At 33.6% G+C, this 22,737-nt stretch overlaps 1 protein-coding gene across 1 annotated transcript in view; it reads left to right on the top strand.

The window, feature by feature from the left end:
• Window positions 1-22,735, top strand: part of ptpn22 (protein tyrosine phosphatase non-receptor type 22) — a 32,409-nt gene extending 9,674 nt beyond the window's left edge. Inside the window, exons 3-28 of the mRNA XM_056448762.1 lie at window positions 1,097-1,173; window positions 3,278-3,373; window positions 3,513-3,551; window positions 3,822-3,893; window positions 5,301-5,360; window positions 5,817-5,962; window positions 8,236-8,302; window positions 8,440-8,517; window positions 8,594-8,674; window positions 8,771-8,862; window positions 10,265-10,833; window positions 10,920-11,024; window positions 13,687-13,758; window positions 13,859-13,930; window positions 14,012-14,139; window positions 14,256-14,283; window positions 14,424-14,498; window positions 15,510-15,569; window positions 15,720-15,782; window positions 15,877-16,007; window positions 18,028-18,055; window positions 18,223-18,285; window positions 18,387-18,496; window positions 19,894-19,924; window positions 21,525-21,617; window positions 22,370-22,735. Of these exons, the coding sequence (XP_056304737.1) occupies window positions 1,097-1,173; window positions 3,278-3,373; window positions 3,513-3,551; window positions 3,822-3,893; window positions 5,301-5,360; window positions 5,817-5,962; window positions 8,236-8,302; window positions 8,440-8,517; window positions 8,594-8,674; window positions 8,771-8,862; window positions 10,265-10,833; window positions 10,920-11,024; window positions 13,687-13,758; window positions 13,859-13,930; window positions 14,012-14,139; window positions 14,256-14,283; window positions 14,424-14,498; window positions 15,510-15,569; window positions 15,720-15,782; window positions 15,877-16,007; window positions 18,028-18,055; window positions 18,223-18,285; window positions 18,387-18,496; window positions 19,894-19,924; window positions 21,525-21,617; window positions 22,370-22,431 (2,498 nt within the window). The 3' untranslated portion in view covers window positions 22,432-22,735. The remainder of the gene's footprint in view (window positions 1-1,096; window positions 1,174-3,277; window positions 3,374-3,512; window positions 3,552-3,821; window positions 3,894-5,300; window positions 5,361-5,816; window positions 5,963-8,235; window positions 8,303-8,439; window positions 8,518-8,593; window positions 8,675-8,770; window positions 8,863-10,264; window positions 10,834-10,919; window positions 11,025-13,686; window positions 13,759-13,858; window positions 13,931-14,011; window positions 14,140-14,255; window positions 14,284-14,423; window positions 14,499-15,509; window positions 15,570-15,719; window positions 15,783-15,876; window positions 16,008-18,027; window positions 18,056-18,222; window positions 18,286-18,386; window positions 18,497-19,893; window positions 19,925-21,524; window positions 21,618-22,369) is intronic.
• The last annotated feature ends 2 nt before the right edge of the window (window positions 22,736-22,737 follow it).

Here is a 22,737-nt window from a genome sequence, read left to right as displayed (position 1 = left end):
CAGTTAAATTTACATAAAAAACAGCATTTTTCTGCAATTGCTAGAAATTAAAAATAAAAGTAGACATTTTGAAGGTATAATGAAATAGCAAATTGGTATATTTTTCAACCGTTAACCAACATTTTTTATAATACTATTATTAAGTATGTTCAGTGGTGCAAAGTAACAAATTACAAACACATAAATTACTTTAATCGAGTAGCTTTTCTCAGGAATTGTAATTTACCAAGTACTTTTAAAAATGTGTACTTTTACCTTTCCTTGAGTACATTTTTTGTGCTGTATTGGTACTTTTACTTCACTACTTTCCTTCCACCTGCAGTCACTACTTTATTTTTTCTTGTCTATGGTGATTGGCTGAGTAGAAAAATCAGTCCTGCGATTCCTGTCCAATCAAATCGCACATAGAAAGTTAATCACATCATACTGAACAACCTCAAGACATGGGCACTATATAAAAGCAGCAATCTGCTTGAAAGCATTAAAAGTGTCTAAAGAGATGACCGACATCTTTAAATACAATGACCCAGAGACTGTTTAGACAGTCTGAAAATTGCCAAATAGATGTAAACAATAACTAAATGTACTACATAATGTTACGTTTACACACACCAGCACAAATTGTATATAAAAGCATTAGCCTTTCACAGTGTAATACTCACTACCCTTGAGTACTTTTGGAAGGGCTACTTTTTACTCACACTTTAAGTAATATTTACAACAGACACTTTTATGTTACTTGAACTACATTTTTGGGCAAGTAATGGCACTTTTACTTGAGTATGATTTTTCAGAACTCTTTCCACCACTAATTATGTTAATACATAATACCTTGTACTGAATTATACTGTACAATACTACTATATATGTATTACTATATTATAGTACACAAGTGCATCATCGCATTTATCGCTCCCAGTTGCTACATTTAAAATAAAACAACAACAACGGCAAAACATAACATACCAAAGACACCAACACACTGATATGAAAAGTTAACTTGAAGTTTGATCTGTAGAAAAAACAAAACATGATGACTATGAAGATTACAGAAACAAGATGTTCTAGAGATGCTGACAGATTTACTTTCTCACAGTTGATCACAGCAGAGTGAAGCTCTCCCTCATCACATCTAAAAATGACACGGACTACATCAATGCTAGTTTCATTAAGGTAAGGAAGTTAAATGCAAATATATTGTAATGTTCACACTACTACATCTAGTCATTTATACACAAAATTGTGTCGAAGAAGGCAAAGTGGTAAACACAAAACCCAGTGATAACTAGTACACTAAGAAATTATATGATCAATTAGTCAAGACAACATAAGTTTTTAGCTAATTTTACCGTATTAAACTAAGTTAATCATGTTCCAAGTTAATTTTATACTTTACACAAGCTATTTTAAGTCAGTTTATTAGAAGTTCAAATGACTCTAAGGTGAATTTGAGTAATTTGATTGAGCTTGAAAATTTAAGACAACTAGTATTTTTTGCAAACATTTGGGTTAATAAGACTTGCACTAAATAGTACACTTGGAGTAATCAAATTGCATTATGGACAACTGTGGGTGTCTGTGAACACTGCAATTATGAAACTGAAATAAGACTTTTTTTAAAAAAGGAATCTGCATTTTCTGCATTTTTGTGTGAACAAGTGGTGTGGTTTCACACTTACTAAACAACATGTGGCACTGCTGGAGATTTTTAGTGTTTACAATAAACATGTGATGTCCAAACAGAAGTTAATCTTCATTAAAACTTGTCCAAATAACATTTAGCTTTTAATTGTGGCAGAAATATAAACAGACTAATATTACATAGTATAAAGTACTTCTCATGGTAAAAAAATGTATACAAAAATTCTGTTTTAAATCTTTAAACTCTCAAGGCCCTATCATACACCCGGCGCAATAAGGCACGAGACGTGTTTTGCATGATTTGTTGCTATTTTCAGACCAGCGCAACAGTAATTTTCACATTTTGCCCCAGGTTGTCAAATCTATTTGCACCGTTTTGTGGACTCATGAGTGTTCTGGTCTAAAAAGGAGGTGTGTTAAGGCGCATTGTTGGTGCATTGCTATTTTGAGAAACTGAAATAGACTACACCATTGACCAACTAAAAGCTGGCCTAAAGTTAGTTGTGCGCCTATGCGAGTTCAAACGCTTACACATTGCTTAATACACACAGAATGTACAGCAATAGACAAATATCCTTACATATGAAAAAAGATTGAAGGATAAAAATGTTACAAAAATTATTATTTTCTACATAAATATAACAACCACTGCCTCCATGCCTTCTTCATCTCAGGCTGCTTTTTTCAGTTAATTCATGACAGTTTGCTTTTATATAATGTTATTATTATTAGCAGTATTATTTAATTTTATGCATATTTGTTTTAATAAAAACTAGTTTAGATTTGTCCACTTGTCAGTTTTTGGAGACGTATGCATCACCATATGGGGCATAAGAATGGGACGTGTGTTTGGATATAACTATATAATAATTATAGTTTTGATGACACTTCATTATTATTGTTCATTTATTCGTTTGCTGGAAATTACAACTGAATTTAAAAATAGTTTTGAAACCAATCTTTGCGCTTAAACAAAATTAAATATTTAGGCTAATGGATGTCTTCTGTGGAGTGAGTTTCCACTGTTTCCTTATCCAAAAAAGTAAAGGTGCAAAGTAAAGAGTGAAAGTAAAGTAAAGAGAAAGTAAAGAGGCCGAATGGAGGAGGCTCTTTATCCTCGTGCTGCAGGTGGTTTGTTTAACAGTTTTCTCGCTAGTGAAGCATTCAGTTTTTCCACTCACAAAGTCCGCCATGTAAATAGCAACTGCGCCATGGTGCGACGCAACTGACTCTTAAAGGGAATGTGAGATGAGACTCTAATTGGTTTAATGCATGTTATGCTCAAAACACACCTATAACTCTTTAAGAGAATAAGCATGACGCTGTTAGACCATGCGGCGGGGCACAAACTGTATTTTCCGTCTTTAAAATAACAAAAGTGGATTCGGACACACCCTTAATGCTTTTGCGCCCTGCGCTTTACACTTTGCACTTAGATTGTTAAAATAGACCCTTTGATTTCAATTAAATAGGCCGACTTTTTAATTACAAAAACTAAAATGTATCGTTTTTAGCATTACAACTACACACTCCTCCAATTTAACAGAAAATGTAATGCTTAAACAATCACTGACACATTATTTGTGGCATTCGAGAAGATTTGGTATACCACTTATGTATTCTGTATTTATTTCAGGGTGTTTCAGGCTCTAAAGCATATATTGCCACCCAAGGGCCACTGCCAAACACTGTCCTTGACTTCTGGAGAATGATATGGGAACACAACATACAGGTGAATGCTTGCCCTCGTAGCGTATGACCATTTCACACGCATTCGAATTCCTTCAGAAAACCAGTTTGACCTGCTAGATAAGCTTCAAGCCAAACATTTGTCATGAATGCCTCCATAATAATTCAATGTCTCTTTACAGGTTATTGTGATGGTTTGCCGAGAGTTTGAAATGGGCAGGGTAAGTTCTAACTGACACGTGTGTTAGGGGGAAATGTTGTCAGTCACTCTGTGTTAAAGTAAACATTTTTATTAACCACATCCTCTTGCCTCAGAATGGTGAAGCATTGCATCAAGCATGACATTTTTGTTTTATTTATTTTGAGCTCCAACCTTTTCGCAACTTTTGATACGATCACAATGTTGCCAGGCGCTATGCGTATATATTTTCAATCTGCATCTGAAGGGCCTATATGTGACTGACTACTGTTCTTCCTCTTTGTCTTTATAGAAAAAATGTGAGCGTTACTGGCCAGAGTCAAAGGGGGATGTGTTTGTGTGTGAGGCCTTTACCATACTCTATGTAAGAAACACCTCTTCTCTCACTCACACCACACTTCCTGTCCTTGTGTTTTATTTGTGGTCACGCAACATGGCTGTTCAAGCTCGATTCTTAGCACTCATGCAGCAGATCTGAATCTAAAACACTACATCAATCACTAAGTAGATTTTACATTCTTGCACAGCATCATATTTTACTAGTACACTGACATTCTTGACAATCAAACCTGTTACTGTTAAAAAAAATTAAATATATGCCAGATGTAGTGTAGTGCACAACAAATCATTCATTTCCTTTATTAAAAAAAAACAAAACAGACCAACTGAGAACTCCAAGATTGTATATGCATTTATTAAATTTATCAGTTTGCAAGTTAATTTTAAAACAATCATATTTTATAGTTCTTACAGAAAAAAACTACATTTTCCATGAACCACGATGCTACACAGTTAAGTTACCAATCAGAGAGTCTCTGCTAGTAAAGTGCTCCCAAAAGAGATTTTTAGCTCCGCCTACTCACATGAAGCTTTGTAAATAATGTAGCTGATTTTCTATACTTTCTCAGCACACTTATTTTGTGTCTTTCACACTGCTTCATGGGATTGTAGTTCTTTAGCTCAGTAAAGCCATTTTGTAGCTTTGTTTTTTTGTCTGATTTTCTTATGTTTCTTTTTATTTCAAAGCTGATTGGTTTGGTTCATGGTTTATAAAGCCTTAATGAAGGAAATTCCCAATGGAAACATTTATGCATGTGTGGAAAATACTTCTGTAACAAGTGCTGTTAAAAAGGTGGTCAGCTAAAATTAGCTAAATTAGCTTATTAGCTAAAATGAGTCAATACTTTTAGGCTGTGATATGTTCATTTCCCTTAATTTTACATAAATTTTCTGAAGCTTTAATTCAGTTGTAGGACTTAAAAATTAGATATTATTAAAAAAAAACATAAATATACAATTTTAATATAATACATACATTTTTTAAATTTCATTTCATTTTCCTTCGGCTTAGTCCCTTTATCCATCAAAGGTCACCACAGCGGAATGGCCAACTTATCCAGCATATGTTTTATACTGGGAAACACTCATACACTACGGCCAATTTAGCTTATTCAATTCACCTATAGCGCATGTCTTTGGACTGTGGGGAAAACGGAGCACCCGGAGGAAACCCACGCCAACACAGAGAGAACATGAAGCCAACTCCACACAGAAATGCCAACTAACCCAGCCAAGACTTGAACCAGCGCTCTTCTGACTATGAGGCGACAGTACTAACCACTTAGCCAACATGTAGTCATATATAAATTTCATATCACAAATTTAACCTATTTAAATGGAGTACTAGATTAGATCTGGAATAAGTTATTCATATTAAAATAACATCAGCCAAAATTTCCCTATAACATTAAAAATGTTTAATTTTCTCTAGGACTCTGATGAGAATAAGGGAGAATACTTGACAAGAACGCTGAAAGTGACATTTAAACAAGTAAGTAACAGCTTTTTTGGTCTTGACTTCACCACAAAAATGATTAGCTTTTATATGGATTACTATGAGAACATCTGAATTCAAATGCAATATATATTTTAAATTTCTTCAACAAAACAATGTTTAAAATAAATGCAGACAGTTCTTTATAGACTAATCGCTCTGTGCTTTAGATGTGATCTTGAATCTAGTTCTTCAAGTTATAAAAGTACTGCTGTCTGTCAAACACTTTTGCGGTGACCAATGACGCACATTGACTTTTTTTTTCTCTCTGAAAAAAGTCATAGCATAAGACTTTTGTCGGATTGTGCAGCGACTGCACGAAACAAACAAATGCCAACAGGTGCTGACATTTATACAGATGTTTTGTAGTGGTTGGAGAAAACCACTACAATGTGGTGGTTTAATGAGGTGGCAAAGCAGGTTATAGAATTAAAGAACTGTGGTTATTTCTAGGAGTTGCCTAGACACCTGAAGCAGCTGCACTATGTGAACTGGCCTGATCATGGTGTTCCCGACTCCATTCCTGCCATCCTGGAGCTGCTGCAGGAGATGCGCATTTACCAGGATAACGAGGAAATTCCCATCTGCATCCACTGCAGGTAAAACACCACTGGGTATTTGGGGGGCTAATCTGATAGATCTGTGGTTATATTGTGGCCAAGCTTTGGTGACCATGAAAGCAAGATAATGACAGAAACTGATTGCTCGCATTGGTGACCTTAAAAGATGCCCACCACTATTTATACATATGAAACGTGTAGGTGGTTGACCAAGGACGAGCAAATAAACCAACAACCATCTCATATAATGATAGTTGCAACAATGCTTCACACACAGGCTAGTGACTGTATTTAATGGCGTATGTTAGAAACATTATTTCATTTTCTTTTCGGCTTAATCCCCCTTTTAATCTGGGGTCGCCACAGTGGAATGAACCGCCAACTTATCCAGCATATGTTTTACGCAGCGGGTGCCCTTTCAGCTGCAACTCATCACTGGAAATCATCCATACACACTCATTCACACACATACACTACAAACAATTTAGCTTACCCAATTCACCTATACCACAGGTCTTTGGACTGTGGGGGAAACCGAAGCACCCGGAGGAAACCATCGCGATCATGGGTAGAATATGCAAACAAAACACAGAAATGTTTCCCTGAGATGGGTTGCGGCTGGAAGGGCATCCGCTGCGTAAAAACGTGCTGGATAAGTTGGCGGTTCATTCGGCTGTGGCGACCCCGGATTAATAAAGGGACTAAGCCGAAAAGAAAATGCATGAATGAATGAACACAGAAATGCCAACAGACCCAGCCGAGCCTCGAACCAGCGACTGCGCCACCGTGATGCCCCCATGTCAGAAATGATACTTTCTGACCATTAAAGCAACTTAAAAAAATAAAATAATTAAATGGGATTTCCTTCTATCTACTTTATAGTCTGAACATGGATCTCAGGTTAATAAGGAAAATCTCAATGTCAAGAACTAGTAGCAATATTAGTAAAGCTTCTCAAAAAGTTTCTTTGTAACAGTTTTGGTTTCATAGCAAACAGCATTGCACTCTTGGTTTGATCATATATTTATTTACCCATATTTGAAATTTTAAAATCGAAACAATTTTAAATGAATTTCTTTATTTTTTATTAATTGATAATTAACTATAAATTATACAAAAAAACCTGATTGTAGCCTTCAAATGTTTAATAAGGAAACATTTTGCCAAAAATTTCCTGTTATTGCTAAAAACCAGTACATGCTGAAGCTGATACTTATTGTATTTTGTCTAAATAAATGAACACATTTTAAATACAAGTAAATTGTCAATTTTAATGTTTCAAATAACTTTTGTGAAAATAAATTGTCAAAATATGGGTTGCTAAAATAATTGTACTGTAATTTGTTTGATATATATATATATATATATATATATATATATATATATATATATATATATATATAAATTAGCTCGATCTCATGAGGAATCATAACTATTTTAAGTACTTTAGTATGAAATGTGTGATTTTTAAAAGGAGGCTTGTTTCCAAACCTAAAAGAAAGAAACCAAAATTAAATAAGAACGTACAATTTAATACCAAATAATTAGCTACGAAATAAAAAAATGATAGCTTTTAACTGTTTAATAAAGAAACATTTTTGCCAATAATTTCCTGTTATTGCTGAAAAGCAATACATGCTGAAGCTTATATTAAAATTGTATTTCATCCAAATAAATGAACACATTTTAAATACAAGTGAATTGTCAATTTTTATGTTTCAAATAACTTTTGTGAAAAGAATTTTTTTAAATATGGGTTGCTGAAATAATGGTGGCCATATTTATTGATGTAAAAATAAAACGGCATACTTATTCTTTTATATAGTTTAATAAGAACAAGTCAGAATAAGTAATCATACAACCTTTTATTACATTTTAAATCATTTAAAAACTTTATTTAATAAATTGCAAACACACATACACAAAAATACCAACCAAACAGTTCAGCGCAAATTAATTCTGATTTTACATTTATTCAGTTTACATTTTGCCATGTTATACTTTGTCACTCTGCTTTAAACCACTAGGTTTTACCCTTTTGCCATCAAAACATTTTAATCATTCATCCATTCATTTTCCTTTGGCTTAGTCCCTTTATCTAATCATGTAAAAAGATTTGCTAGAGCAACTTATTTCTTTTATTTTAATAAGGACAGTTCAGACTAAGTGTGTTGTTATATATGACTCCACATCTTGTGACGTTGTAAACTGTAACTTATTCTGCACTTAAAAGTTTTAAAGTTTAAATGTAAGAAAAGAAAGCAGTATTTTCGTTGTGGCTCATACTCTTGGGACTCTTTGTGGATATGCAGTGCGGGCTGTGGAAGAACAGGTGCATTGTGCGCCATTGACTACACCTGGAATCTACTGAAGAGACAGGTAGGAATTCAAAACATCTTCATTAGACTGGCATAAAAATAAAGAGGACACAAAAAAGCACAAATATTTCTGACAAAAGATGTTCAGATGTTAATCTATATCTTGATAAAGCATTGATCATATTTGTTCTCATTTAGATAGTACCAGAGGATTTCAGCATCTTTGAACTGGTAAAGGACATGCGCACACAAAGGCCCTCAGTGGTTCAGACTAAGGTAACCAAGTTTCTCCTAAAATTACTGATGTCAATTTAAACTCTATTTGGCCTAATGATAATTCTTTTCCTCAAAGGAGCAATATGAACTAGTTTACAGAACAATTAAGTTGCTGTTTGAGAGATATTTGGCAGCACTTGAAGCACCAAGTAACAAGGTTAGATCAGACCAAACTGAATACAACAATTATGTCAATTATTAACATTTCCCACACATTACAGTCAATGAAAAAAATGATGTTATCATTAATCAGGTCCCAGATTCCTCCTCTCCTGCCATGTTAAGCAGTGGAAGTGAACTCTCAGATATCAGCGATTTCAGTGATCAGGAACAAACTGAGCACAGGTTTGAGGAGATTTCTCCTTTTAATACTATTTATACTATTTATAAATATATTTTTAAAAAGTAGCTTAACCACAACTGAACATTCGTTCACTATTTTTTCATCTTCATCCTCTTCTGGTTTCTTCTTTCTTTATTTAAAATATTCTTTTATAAATTGCTTTTGTCTCCAAAATGAAATTTAAAGGTGGCCAATGTTTTGGACCGCACTGACTTTTATAGTATAGAGTAATATCTATTGCTTTTTTTTTTTTTTAAACGTAATGCCAGTTTCCCATTTATTGACTCTCACTTACTCTCCTGTCCCTGTGTTGAAAGAAATCAGGAGTTTGTTGTATGTGTAAACATAAAATTTAGTTCTAGATTGTGAACGTAGTTCCTCTCTCACTTGCACAAACACAGATTTAGTATCCTTTAGCCTGAGGTTTATTCATGTCACATTTCACTTTCTATTATAAAACGAACATGCAAGTACAGCCCAGATTAAAAATGTAACCATTACTTTCCTTTAAAAGTAACTAAGTACCATATTAAAATACTTTTTTAATATATTGATTGTGATATATCGTGTTTAAAAGCAATCTTTAGGAGTGATTGCTTTCAAAAAGGTTTCTCTACATGCTTGCCCATGTGCCACTGGTCATAAACAGACAATCTTCCTGTCAAACTAACATTAATAACTGGCACATTGTTGTCTCAATGCTGCTCAAGCAGACAGACCACAGTTTATCCACTTGTCAGAGAAATTAGCTTAATAATCTACTTGAATTCACACCTCATGCTGTAATTTGTTTGATATAGATACAATAAAACTAGCTCAATCTCATGAGGAATCATAACTAGTTTAATTATTTTCAGAAAAGTGGTTAATTTGTATGAATTCATACGACTACAGTATGAAAACGTACAATTTTTAAAAGGACGCATGTTTCCAAACCCCACTCAAAAACAAAGAATACGAAATAATTAGGCATGAAATGAAAAAAGTTATGAACTGCCATTAAACTGCGTTGATTAAACAATAAACAAACACCAAATGTATTCCGATGGCCATTAGTGGAACCTTCCACAATATGTTAGCTGATGTGACACATCAAACACAGCAGACGTGGGCTTTAAAAGACTTTATGCTAGAGGAAGGAAGTTTTTCACAATGAAAAAAAAAACCATTATTGTTATGTAAAAACAATCTAGATCTTTCCTTGCAGTTTCCTTGTTTTCTGGAGTTAAGATTTTTAAACAAAATCAGTTGTCTAAAAATAAAGCTCTCAGAGGGTTCATTATAAGACAACATTTAAATATCGGGGCAATTTATTTGTGCAGAATCCATAGCAAAAAAGTAATTCAAAGAAAGTGTAATTTGATACTGTGTGTGAACATGCTTTTGTTGATATTGTTATGATAGGAATAATGAGATCCAAGTGGATGAATGCAATCATGTGATGCAAAACAGCGCTTCTTGGCAACAGCCTCATTCACAACCATTCAGTCCAGAGGTCATGTCCAACAAACTCACTCCTGCAGATCAGCACAATGCAAGATGTGAATGGGTCCAGATCACAGACCAGAGCTCATTTATAGCACCAGTTCTTCAAACTGACTTTACAACTTGTGGATCTCAAAGACCCGAGACGTCCACCAGCCTAAGCACAGCTTCAACACAAGTTTCATGTTCAAATTTTCCCATCAGCTTCGTAGAGGAACTGAAGCCGAATGAAAAGCATCTGGAGTGGGTAGAAGACCAAGAAGCTAGTCCTGTTGTCAAAGATCATAACACTGCTCTCCCTAGCACCCTCTGCTTAACTGTGGAAGATCCTTATTTTGGGCCCGAGTCTCCACAAGGTAGCAACAATCCCAGTGTTTTGAACTCTGTGGTTCACGAAATCTGGACGGAGAATCCCTGTTTCACAATACCTAGTTTAGCGCTTAATAACCAGGCGTTGGAGATGCCAAAGCATGACTCCAATAACAAAGGTATGAACACTTGAGGCTGAACTGTCAATTGATTTACTCAACATGATTTATGACAGAAAATTTAATGATTTATAATTTGTTTTAAGGTGGAAATACACTTTCATCTGATGAGGAAAGCCCTCCTCCTTTACCTAAACGAACCCCAGAGTCTTTTATAATGGCAGATGAAACTAGTGGTCAGTCCAATAATGGTCAGTTATATTATTATTTACTTTTATGTGAATTTTAGTTTAGGGATTAATTTGTTTTATGTTATATCTTTGACCAGATTTAGTTTTTTGTTATTTTTTTATAATAATTTAAATTTTATAATATATATATTTTTTTGTTATTTTTGTTATTTTCAGCTTTAAGCATGGCAACTTTTGAAGCCTATACATCTAAAGTGTAAATAAAGTATAAAGGTTTTCACAATGCAATTTGCGAATCCAATGCATTCTGTCTTTTCTTATGAAAATATAAACAAATTCCTTCAAACTAGGGCTGCACAATATATCGTTTCAGCAGAGGCGCAAAAAGGGGGTATGCAGTATATGCGTCGCATAGGGGCGCCACACATGGGGGGCGCCATTGTGCCAAAACGATTTTCGAAATTATCCTTATTAAAAGTTTCAAATAACAAAAATAAATAAATAAATATGTTTTGTTAAAAATGTTTTATTTTGCATTTTATGCGAGTATAATATTGTATTTTATTAAATAAAAAATTATACCATGAGTTGCATACGTTGGCACACACGTTTTAATTCAAAATCATTTAACACAATAACATGCAGTCACACAGCTAAGTTTAAAGTGCTCATGTAGACGTAACTGTTTAGATTTTTTAAATTTTTATCAAAATAAACTGTCAAATCATACATACAGTCCAATTTGAACTTGAACCCGCATACCCCTCAGTAAATGTGTAGTTGCTCCCCTGCGTTTCAGCATCGATATAGCAATGTGATCATTCAAAATAGTCACATCGCGAGTATACGCAATGTTGAGTCTGGATTACAATTGATCATTTTGCAAGTGTTTCTTGAGGCCTGTGACTGTATGAGGGTTTTAAAAGCATTCAGGTATACGATTTAGCCAGGCATACGATACAATAACGATTCATTCATTCATTCATTCATTCATTCATTTTCTTATCGGCTTAGTCCCTTTATTAGTCTGGGGTCGCCACAACGGAATGAACCACTTGCTTGCTGTGATTCTTGCTGTGAGGCAATTGTGCTACCAACTGCCCCACCGTGCTGCCACAATAACGATTCATTTTATAGAATTGTTTAAAAAAACAAAGACTATGCAGTATTATTTTAAATTTGATAAGTAAATCACTGTATACCGGAATACATTTAGACTCTTCAGCAAACAATAAAATGTTGTTTATTTGATTAGCATATTTTTCTTTATTGAATTTATCTATGCTTGTAGATTGATTATTATACTTTATGCACTCCCTTACAGAATCTTCACAATCAATCTAAAATTCATTCATTCATTCATTTTCTTTTCGGCTTAGTGCCTTTATTATTCTGGGGTCGCCACAGCGGAATGAACCGCCAACTTATCCAGCATATGTTTTACACAGCAGATGCCCTTCAAGCTGCAACCCATCACTGGGAAACATCCATACACACTCTTTCACACACATACACTACAGACAATTTAGCCAATTCACCTATTCTCCCCTGATCACGGGTAGAACATGCAAACTCCACACAGAAATGCCAACTGACCCAGCTGAGACTCGAACCAGCGACCTTCTTGCTGTGAGGAAATTGTATTCATATCGCAATATATATATATACAAATCATAATAAAAAAATATTGCAATGTGCAATTTTTCCTATATCGCTCAGCCCTACTTCAAACATTTGCAAATTCTATTGCTTATCAGGTGTTTTAAGGAATATACTTTGTTCAAAATTTTTTTATTGCGAAAAAAACAAACACTATTTCAGTACAAATTGTTACATATAATCGTTGTTGTAATTTTTTTGTACAAAAGAGAAGAAAAAAAATTAAAGAAAAAAAATGGAAAGAAATAACTAAAAATAACAATAAGGGGAAAAGAAAAATGGAAACAGGAGTAATAGAAATATACAGAAAATTACGACCAACTATATGCAGTCATTCAACAATTACAATCAGATAAATGAATGACACTTTCTAAAGATGTACAATTTTTTTTTGCTCAGGTACAATTTATGTAGAACTAGGGCTGGCCAATAAAATCAAAATGTTGATTAATTGAACATTTTTACTCGATTACAATTAATGAACGATTATTTAATTAATTTATTTTTATTCATTTATTTTTTTCCCTAATAATTCACTGACAAGTTTTATATGCCGTCTAAAAGGCATCTCTGGTGCAGCTTCCAATCATCGTCAACGTAGTGCAAAAATAAGGCTTAAGAATAAGTCCTTCGTCCTACTTGACCAGAGATCAGATGTGGCTGCAAAGTGGTCACAGAAGTAGAAATCAGCCACCGCCACCACCAGAGCAGGGTCACGTGACACGTAGGGAAAATAATTGAAAAAATCATCCTGGAAAAATTTGATCATTATTGGTTCTGAATGTCGATTTCGATTACTTTTCGATTAATCGCTCAGCCCTATGTAAAACAATATTTTTAAACTATATTCATTTAAATTATTCCACTTTATCTCAGTATCTGCCCATGCTATTATATAGAGTGCTGCATTTTTGGTTTTGAAATTAAAGTGCATTGATTTTAGTTTTAATTTAGTAAGCAATTTTGTTACTTGCATTTCATTTAAACCTTTTTTAGTCTCTTGTATTACAACTTTTCTTAATTGTTTTTAAACCATTAAAACAATATATGATCTTATTTCTAGATAAGAGTGAAACCAGTGAACTGTTAACACTGGTGATCCCAACAAGCACAGGCTCTGAGACTGTCAACAGAGGTGAGCAATAATGCAGTATCAAATATTTGTCTCTACAGAGGAAGATATATGTGGTAGTCTTTAATGTACAGCACATAATGTACCTGTTTTCTCTAAAAAGACAGCCCACCTTCACCTGTGCCCCCATTGCCTGAGAGAACTCCGGAGTCTTTTGAAATGGCCACGGATGCGGGTACTGGAGCACGGATGAACAATCATATTTATTCTGGTCACTTCATTATACCTTATCTAATTTTCATTTCATTTTCAACAGACTTGGTACAAAATGTGACCCAGGAAAAACCCCAGGAGGTTGTAATGAGAGTTGGGAAATCATTAGAATGGTCTGGGCAAACAAATGAAGGTCAGACAGACATGAAACGATCATGGTCCAGGAGCAAAGTGAGTGAATATGCATGTACAGAACCATAACAATCTGAAAAAAAATTAGATGTTTTGCTAAGTGTAACACATAATATTAATAAGAATGCATAATAGGTTTGTAATTTTTATTTCAGAGCTTAAAACTTAGGATGTCACTTCCTGGTAAGTCAGTGAAATTTATATTTATATATTACTTATAGGATTACAGAATAGATATAGAATATAAATAAGCCACAAATAAGATGCAACGCAGCAAACTTCTTAAGATATCATATAAATTTACCAACTTCCTTTTTTTGTAGCATCATCTACTCCACTCAGTCCTATCCTGATCACAAGTCACAGTCCTCCTCCTCTACAGTATAAACATGCACAGGGTAAGACTCCCTAACAGTTCAACAACAACAAAATACTGTTAAGTCATTTTAACTTGTAATATACCTGGGAGGTGTTTTAAACAAAGTGTTTAGTGACATTACCAACAGAAACAAGCAATATTTGACGCAATATTGATACAAACAATGTCTATCAAACAACGGTACAACGCAGCAATCAAAACACTTTCATTCAAATCGAATTCAAGTCGATTCACTGTGTACTGACTGTAATAAGAAAGATGAAGAAACCTACCTTATATGAAACAGGCCTATATAAAACACTGACATTTTTTTTCCAAGTAACTGTGAATGTGCTAATTAAAAACATTTCCACTGAAGGAAAATAATTAGCTTTGAGCACAACGCTAAAGCAGATTATCTTCGAGAAACCTGAGGTGGATAGTTTACGGTTGATAACTCTTAAATGAACAACGTTACACAATGTTTGTCGTCAAACATGTCTTAATAAAATCATGTTTTTACTTACCTCCTACTGCCTTGTTCCTAAGAATCATCCAACGTCATCCAAGAGTTGAAGTGTTGTGTCCTGAAATTTAGAGCGAATCTTAGGATCCAAAATCTCCAACAGTCTCTAAAAGACACTCGCTGGTCGCCACCTACTGGTATTGATAGCATAAATTCAGTATTCTCCAGTAGTCAAACCCAAATGAGAATATTTGTTTGATAGAATTCAAATAAATGTTTGGATAAATCAAAAATCCCTCCAATTGTTCTCCTCAATGGCTTTCGTTTAAAATTTCACACTTTTACAATGGAAGAATCGGAATGGAAGAAGCTATTCTTTCTGGAAATTACATTTTATTTTTAGGTCTAAATTTAGGCTATCTGCGATATTGACTAGCAAACCTTGCTGCATCATAGATGATATTTGCTTGCATCAACATTAACTTGCTTTTTATTGTACTAACATTTTCATTAACTAAGATTATAATAAAGGATGTGCTGTCAGTGTTATTGTAATGGCTTTTTTTTTTTTTTTTTTTGCTTCAGATACTCTTCTAGACACCTCAACATCACACGACCAGACATTTAACTCATTTCAAGGGACAGGTACTATCACTATGTTTGTTTATAAAAATTGAATATCCAACATCCAACATTAACCATAACTTTGCATATAAATATAGCAAAATAAGTCAAAACAAAGAATCAAGGAACAAAATTAGGAAAAATGTTGTTTTACTGTTTTCTTTCTTAAAGACAGTCTAACTCCACCACTTCCCGAAAGAACTCCAGAATCATTCGTTTTACACATGGAGAAAGGTGCAGTATACAAAACTGGTATAAAGGGAAAATAACTGCATCTAAACTGATTAACGTTTATCATGTATGGCATGCCTTTGTTTGTTTATTAAAGAGTGCAACAACAGCGCCCCCTGTCAACCAGCTGAAGCAGAGCAGTTCAGAGGGAGAGTGGGAACATCGTCTGAATGGTCAGGAACTTCCCAGCCCAAATCATCGGTGGCACATACATGGAGCCGAAGCAAGGTTACACAAACTTTTTTCAACACTGTCATATGCTATATGCTAATTAAGATAAACGTTTTAACATTTAGGAGCACACTAGCATATAGCTCACCTCAAATCATACAGATACAGCAATGCAAGAAATAGGCTAAAGAAATAAAAAAAAACAAAATGTAAAAAATGTTATAATAATTTTAAATGACAATATTGTTTTGTGAATATAATACAATTTTGTATTTTCTGTAAACAACTGATGACATAAAAAAAATTCAATTAATACTAAAAATGTCATTCATTCATTTTCTTTTTGGCTTAGTCCCTTTATTAATCTGTGGTCGCCACATCGAAATGAACCGGCAATTTATCCAGCACATGTTTTACGCAGCGGATTCCCCACCAGCTGCAACCCATCTCTGGGAAACATCCATACACACTCATTCACACTCATACACTCATAATGGTCAATTTAGCCTGCCCAATTCACCTGAACCGCATGTCTTTGGGCCGAGGCTCGAACCAGCAACCGTCTTGCTGTGAGGCGACAGCAAGTCCTGCGCCATCGCGTCACCCCTAAAAATGTCATTTAGAGTCTTTTTTTGTACAAAAAGGTGACATATTTTCATATTTTATTATATTTACACTACCGGTCAAAAGTTTGTGGTCAGTTTTTTTCTTATTTCAAAGAAAATTATTCTGTTCATCATGGCAGCATTTATTAAATGTAAAAAAAAAAGGTTGAATTGTTAAATATTTATAAAAGTTTTGAAAAACTGCTTATTGGATGTAGTTTCAAATGAAATTATTACTTCAGGCATTTTTACTTTTATTACTATTACCATTACTACTACTACTACTACTACTACTACTAATAATAATAATAATAATAATAATATGAAAGTGATTTCTGAAAGATCATGTGACTCAGAAGACTGGAGTAATGAAGCTATAAATTCATCATTAAAATCAATGGAATAAATGATTAGATTATAAACTCCTTTTGAGCAGTTTTTTTATAGTGCAAAAACATTTCACAATTTTACAATTTGTACTGTATTTTTTGATTAAATAAATGCAGCTTTGGTGAGCAGGAAAAGCTTATTTTAAAACATTTAAAAATCCAACTGACCCCAAACTTTTGACCGATAGTGTACATTTTAGAATTTTACAACAAATAATTGCAACAAATACAAAAAACAAAATCTTATTCTGACCATAATATATACTGTACAGAGAGAGAGAGAGAGAGAGAGAGAGAGAGAGAGAAAGAGAGAGAGAGAGAGATCAAGATTAAATTGATCATTGTAAATATACTGATTATTAGTATTTATTATTACTGTTTTATCCATAAATGTTGATTGCAAATGTACAGTTTATTCGGATTTATTATTTTAATTAGTATTATTATTAATTTATTTATTTTTACTACTACTGCTATTTACTGTGTTTAACTATGGTTGTTTTTTTTTTTTAATGTATACAGTGCTCAGCATAAATGAGTACACCCCATTTTGAAAATGAATATTTTTATCCATTTCTCAGTGAATGGGTAATATATATTGGTTCATTTGAACAAAACAGATTTATTAAACAGATATATTTATTAAAAAAATTTTTGTCACAGAACATCTTTAGAAATATAAAGCTAATACATTTAAATTCATGCAAAATATCGCAAAAAAAAATTACAAACTACATTTCAACAAAATTCTACACATTTTTTGTTTTCTTGATTTGTGCTATTTTTGATATTTTATTTAATATTTTTCCCTAACATATAAATTTGGGCTACTAATTTTTGAACCATAAATTGAATTGAATTGAGAGATTTTAAATAAACGTTAACAGACCTTTATAAATTAAAACAAATATTAATATTAAAACTCATACCCAATAAATCCAGTACCACGCTGAAGTATTTCAAATGGTCTTTTAACTTTTCCATACCTGGATGTATTAAGCTAAATGTGCTGTGCTATGACTTTCCTATTTTATGACCAATTCTTGACTCATTTTTGTCAAATGTGTTTTTTTTTTTTCACAGAGTGTCAGAGCAAAAGGTTCAAAACAAGGTAGGCTGGTGTTTCCATTGTGTCCTCCCACACCTCAACCACAATGTATCATGCTCAAGCAAAGTTGGCCTCTCATGTACTCTGTAGTGTTTGCTACTGTGTGACGGAGATAAAGAGGGCGCGCTATTATTAGATGTCTGTGTACACAGCTGTGTTTAATTTTACAGACCCTCTTTCTGTGGCTCCGCTGTCTCTGCCCATCTCTGTAACCGTGACAACCATAGGCCAAGGTGAGCGACAGCACAAATCCTCTGACAGGGATTGACATCAGTTCATAAAATGCATATGCAAGATCATATAACCTCAGTTTATTGCTCTATGGCTAATACAGAAGAGCACCAGACAGGAAACAGCAATCAGCTAGCAGCCACCGGGCTACTGGAGAACCAGTCAAACAAAGGGGCAGAGAAAACTTCACTGGTCAGCAAAGCAAGGAGCAAGGTTCAACTACTTACGTCTCTGAATTTTGGAACATGTCGTAAAGTGTTTGACGTGACAATAGAATTAAAAACATGATTCTCCGCATATTTGAGCACACTCCATTTTTTAAATGAATATTTGTATCCATTTCTCAGTGAATATAGGCAATGTATTTTGGTGCATTTTAACAAAACAGATTAATTGAACAGATATATTTATTAAAATATTATTTTAGTCACCAAACATATTTAGAAATTGAAAGATAATACAATTAAATTCAAGCAAAATATTGCAAAATAAATTACAACCTATAAAATTTCAACTATATTTTAAACATTTTTTGCTTCTCTTGATTTTCCCTCTTTTTTTAATTATATAACTATATAAATTATGTACATATATGTATTTAATATTTTTCCCTAACCTATAAATTTGGGCTACTAAATGTAAGTTATTTTGTTAGATAAGCTCCAGATTTGGCTTCAGTACTGCCTAATCTAATGTGAAGTAAATACACAAATATTATATTGTATAGCTTCCTATTAAAAATATGAATTTAAAAGATGGATTTGTAAGGGGTGTACTTATATATGCTGAGCACTGTATATTTATTGCAATTTGCAAATTAAACTTTTTTGGTTTTTATTAAACTGTAAAAATGTATAGCCTGCTGCACTTTAAAAGGGCCATTCATACAGAACAAAATTCCGCTACACTGCTTTTCAGTGCCTTTATTTGTAAACGTGATAAATGGACATTGTACTCGTCACATATTTTTCTGCATCTCAAGCACGAGCGTTGCAATTTTAAAACAATATCAAGCTGAAAAATGCACATTGCAGTACATCTTTCTTTTTTTGACAGCAGACTGCTTTAACTCTTGTTTACATAGAACAGGTCTTTACATTCCATTATGCTGCTTTGAACTAGCTTTATTTTTTGTATTAGTGCCAGATAAACACATACCTGTAAACATATTTGTGCATGAGTGCAATGTTTTTAAGACTGCGCGTCAGATTCACAGTACCAAAAGAACTTTTAAAAAAGTGAGATGCTGCATTCTTTTCTCACATTAAGCTCCAGAATGCATTGCTCTCTAAAAGAATGCAAATTGTAAACCCAAACATTGGTTTAAAATATTAATTTAAATTCAGTTTGTTCTTGTTCAAATTTTACCCATGTGATAAAATAGGCATGTCTGACTGGTGTGTTTGTGTATTTTGCAGCACACTGCACATTTACTGTACATATTGCACAATACATTGTCAGGTTGAAAGCAATGTGTTTATTGTACATCGCTTCGCTGCATCTTAAATGTTTTAAAGCCAGCATCCTTTATCACATATCACTTGCATCTTTCCACATTATTACAAAAGTGTAGCATGCAAATTCTAATACATGTTTCTCTTTTATTGCAGAGTATCAAGCTTTTAAAAGGAAGACAGAAGCGTATGTATAATAAACATTTCTACATATCATGCTGCCTAAATATGTTTAATAGAGTTCTATTAAAATACACATTTCATGGATAAAGAGGTTAAGTATCAAAATAAAAAGGGTAATTACTAAAATATTTTAGTCATGCATATTTAGAGGTAAAAAAAGACCCTATAATATATATATATATATTCTAATAACGGATTTATTTTATCTTTGTCATGATGACAGTAAATAATATTTTACTAGATATTTCTCAAGACACTTCTATACAGCTTAAAGTGACATTTAAAGGCTTAACTAGGTTAAATAGGTAGGTTAGAGTAATTAAGCAAGTTATTCTTTAATGATGGTTTGTTCTGTAGACTATCGAAGAAAAAAAATAGCTTAAAGGGGCTAATAATTTTGACCTTTAAATGGTTTCTAAAAAATCTAAAACTGCTTTTATTCTAGCCGAAATAAAACAAATAAGATTTTCTCCAAAAGAAAAAATATTATCAGACATACTGTGAAAATTTCTTTGCTCTGTTGAACATAATTTGGGAAATATAAAAAAAAAATTCAAAGGGGGGCTAATAAGTTTGACTTCAACTGTATATATGAGCAATATCACACAAGTAGCGTGTGATATGGTGGTATATCGGCACTTGTGGAAGGCATGCGTTGGCTCAAGGTCACACACCGAGTGTTCCACTAGTGACGATTTACAGCCATATCGTTCTGTTACAAGTGTGATATTGGTTTTAATCAACAGTTGACGGCATAATCGTGTATATAAAATGTATGAGGATCTACTTTCTTCTGCCAATTATTCACATCTGCAGCTGACCGTCGGAAGAGCAGAAACCGTTGCTAATTCACAAACGCCACTTTGAAGCTAGTATTTGAATGATTCTCTAGCGTTATGTCTAAAGTGATGACAAAACAGATGATTTTTGCTCAAATTTTAAGATTTTAATGCTGAACTGCGTGAAATGCCATCAATCTACAAAGATTTCTCTGTACTTCTCTGTTGCAAACAGGATATCGCAATTAACCCAGAAAAAAAAGTATAAATACAGCACTACAAAATACAAAAGAGAAAGATCGACTTAAAATGTCACTTACCTGATTTATAATGATTTTTCTCCCCTAAGCACTTATGCGGTCTCTGTCTCCATCTTCTGGCAGAACGTCAACCATCATTTTCTTGATCGGCGGCCGATCCACTGAATCCGATGCTTTTAAATTATAGATATTTAAAGTAAGCACTGTCCTTATAAATAAACTGCACAGTTGCAATCTAAACTACATTCTTGACACAAAAAAAAAAGACATTGTTCAACAGCAGCAATATTAGTCAAACTGTGGAGTGTGATCTGCTTGTTGCTGTATGGGTGGAGTAATAGACAAGGGTGAAGAGGCTGTACAAGCGCAGTTATTTGCAGAATATACATACTGTACCTATATAAATATATACCTGTATATACCCCTGGAGTATGAATCATTTTGGGCAAGGCTATAATATAGTAAGCTTTCTATGAATATAAAATCACTTTATATTCAATGTAATGCCCAAGGAGAAAAAAAGCAGCTGTTTGAGCCTTTAATGTCATGTTACTGTTATTTGTAGCAAAAACGGCACCACCTCCAGTTCCATCTTCAGCCTCATCTACAGCCCCGCCCCAGCCTGTCCCAACTTATGGTCCTGTGGCATTCTTATATTGTAAGTCATCTCTTGGTTTCAATTAACTTGTTTTTTCTTTTAACAGTAGGTTGTTGTCTCATTTTGATCTCCACTGTCTATTTCCTAAATTTCAAGGTCAATAATTAGTCCTGCTTGAAGTGATCTTAACATAAGTAAAAGAGCAGTTTTTAAACCTATTTAGTTAGTTATATATCCTGTCTTCATTCCCGAATCAGCCAGCAAATTTCATGCAGGACAATAAGCCCCGTCACACTGAAAAATTAATAAAGCAGTTCCAGGAAGCTAAAAAACAATGAAACGGCACCCCAAAGACCTGATGTAAACCTGATTGAGAATGTCTGAAAATCAATAGAGGCAAAGTTATGGCTAAAGAACACTACAGTCAGTAAACTGTGGAAGAAACTGAAGATCAAAGTCACAGCATAGAGAGAGAGAGAGAGAGAGAGAGAAAGAGAGAGAGAGAGAGAGAGAGAGAGAGAGAGTGAGACTAGTGATTTAGTGTAATGTCCAATGGCCCAAGCTCAAGTCATATAAAACGGTCACCTGACATTTTTTGTGTTCTCTAATTTCTCTCTCTTACTAATATATATATATATATATATATATATATATATATATATATATAAATAAATAACTTAAATTGATTTTTAGAGATTTGAAAAGCCACCACCAGATGGAGCTACTCAATCCTCTATATTTCTTTCTAATTGATTTATTAGTGCCATCTCCAATACATAACTAATGACTCTGTAACTTTTCTGCCTTCACAGCTTTTGGATCTCGTTTTGCAAAGCCAAAGGGACCTCGAAATAAGCCAGAAACATGGGTCTAGCTCTTATATAAGGAGAACAACAACAACAAAACACACAAGAAAGTGCAACAAAATTGTCTGAGAAAAGATTTCTCTCAGCTTTAGAGAGACTGTGTTTATCAGGGATAGCAGATTAACCTCACAGAATAGACATTTATAAAGACTGTGCCTTTGTCTATGACTTCAACATCTTTTAAAGGTATAGTGGCCTTTTTAAACAGTAAAGCATGTTGCAAATATATTTAAGCAACTCAAATGTAAATAAGATGATTACATGTGTGCTACTAAAGCAAGATAATAAAGGAGATGAATGTACCGGAAAGTAGA

The sequence above is a fragment of the Danio aesculapii genome, chromosome 23, assembly GCF_903798145.1.
Source record: "Danio aesculapii chromosome 23, fDanAes4.1, whole genome shotgun sequence".
NCBI classification, from domain to species: domain Eukaryota; kingdom Metazoa; phylum Chordata; class Actinopteri; order Cypriniformes; family Danionidae; genus Danio; species Danio aesculapii.
Note: the sequence above shows the minus strand (reverse complement) of the source record. Positions and strands in the feature narration are given on the sequence as shown.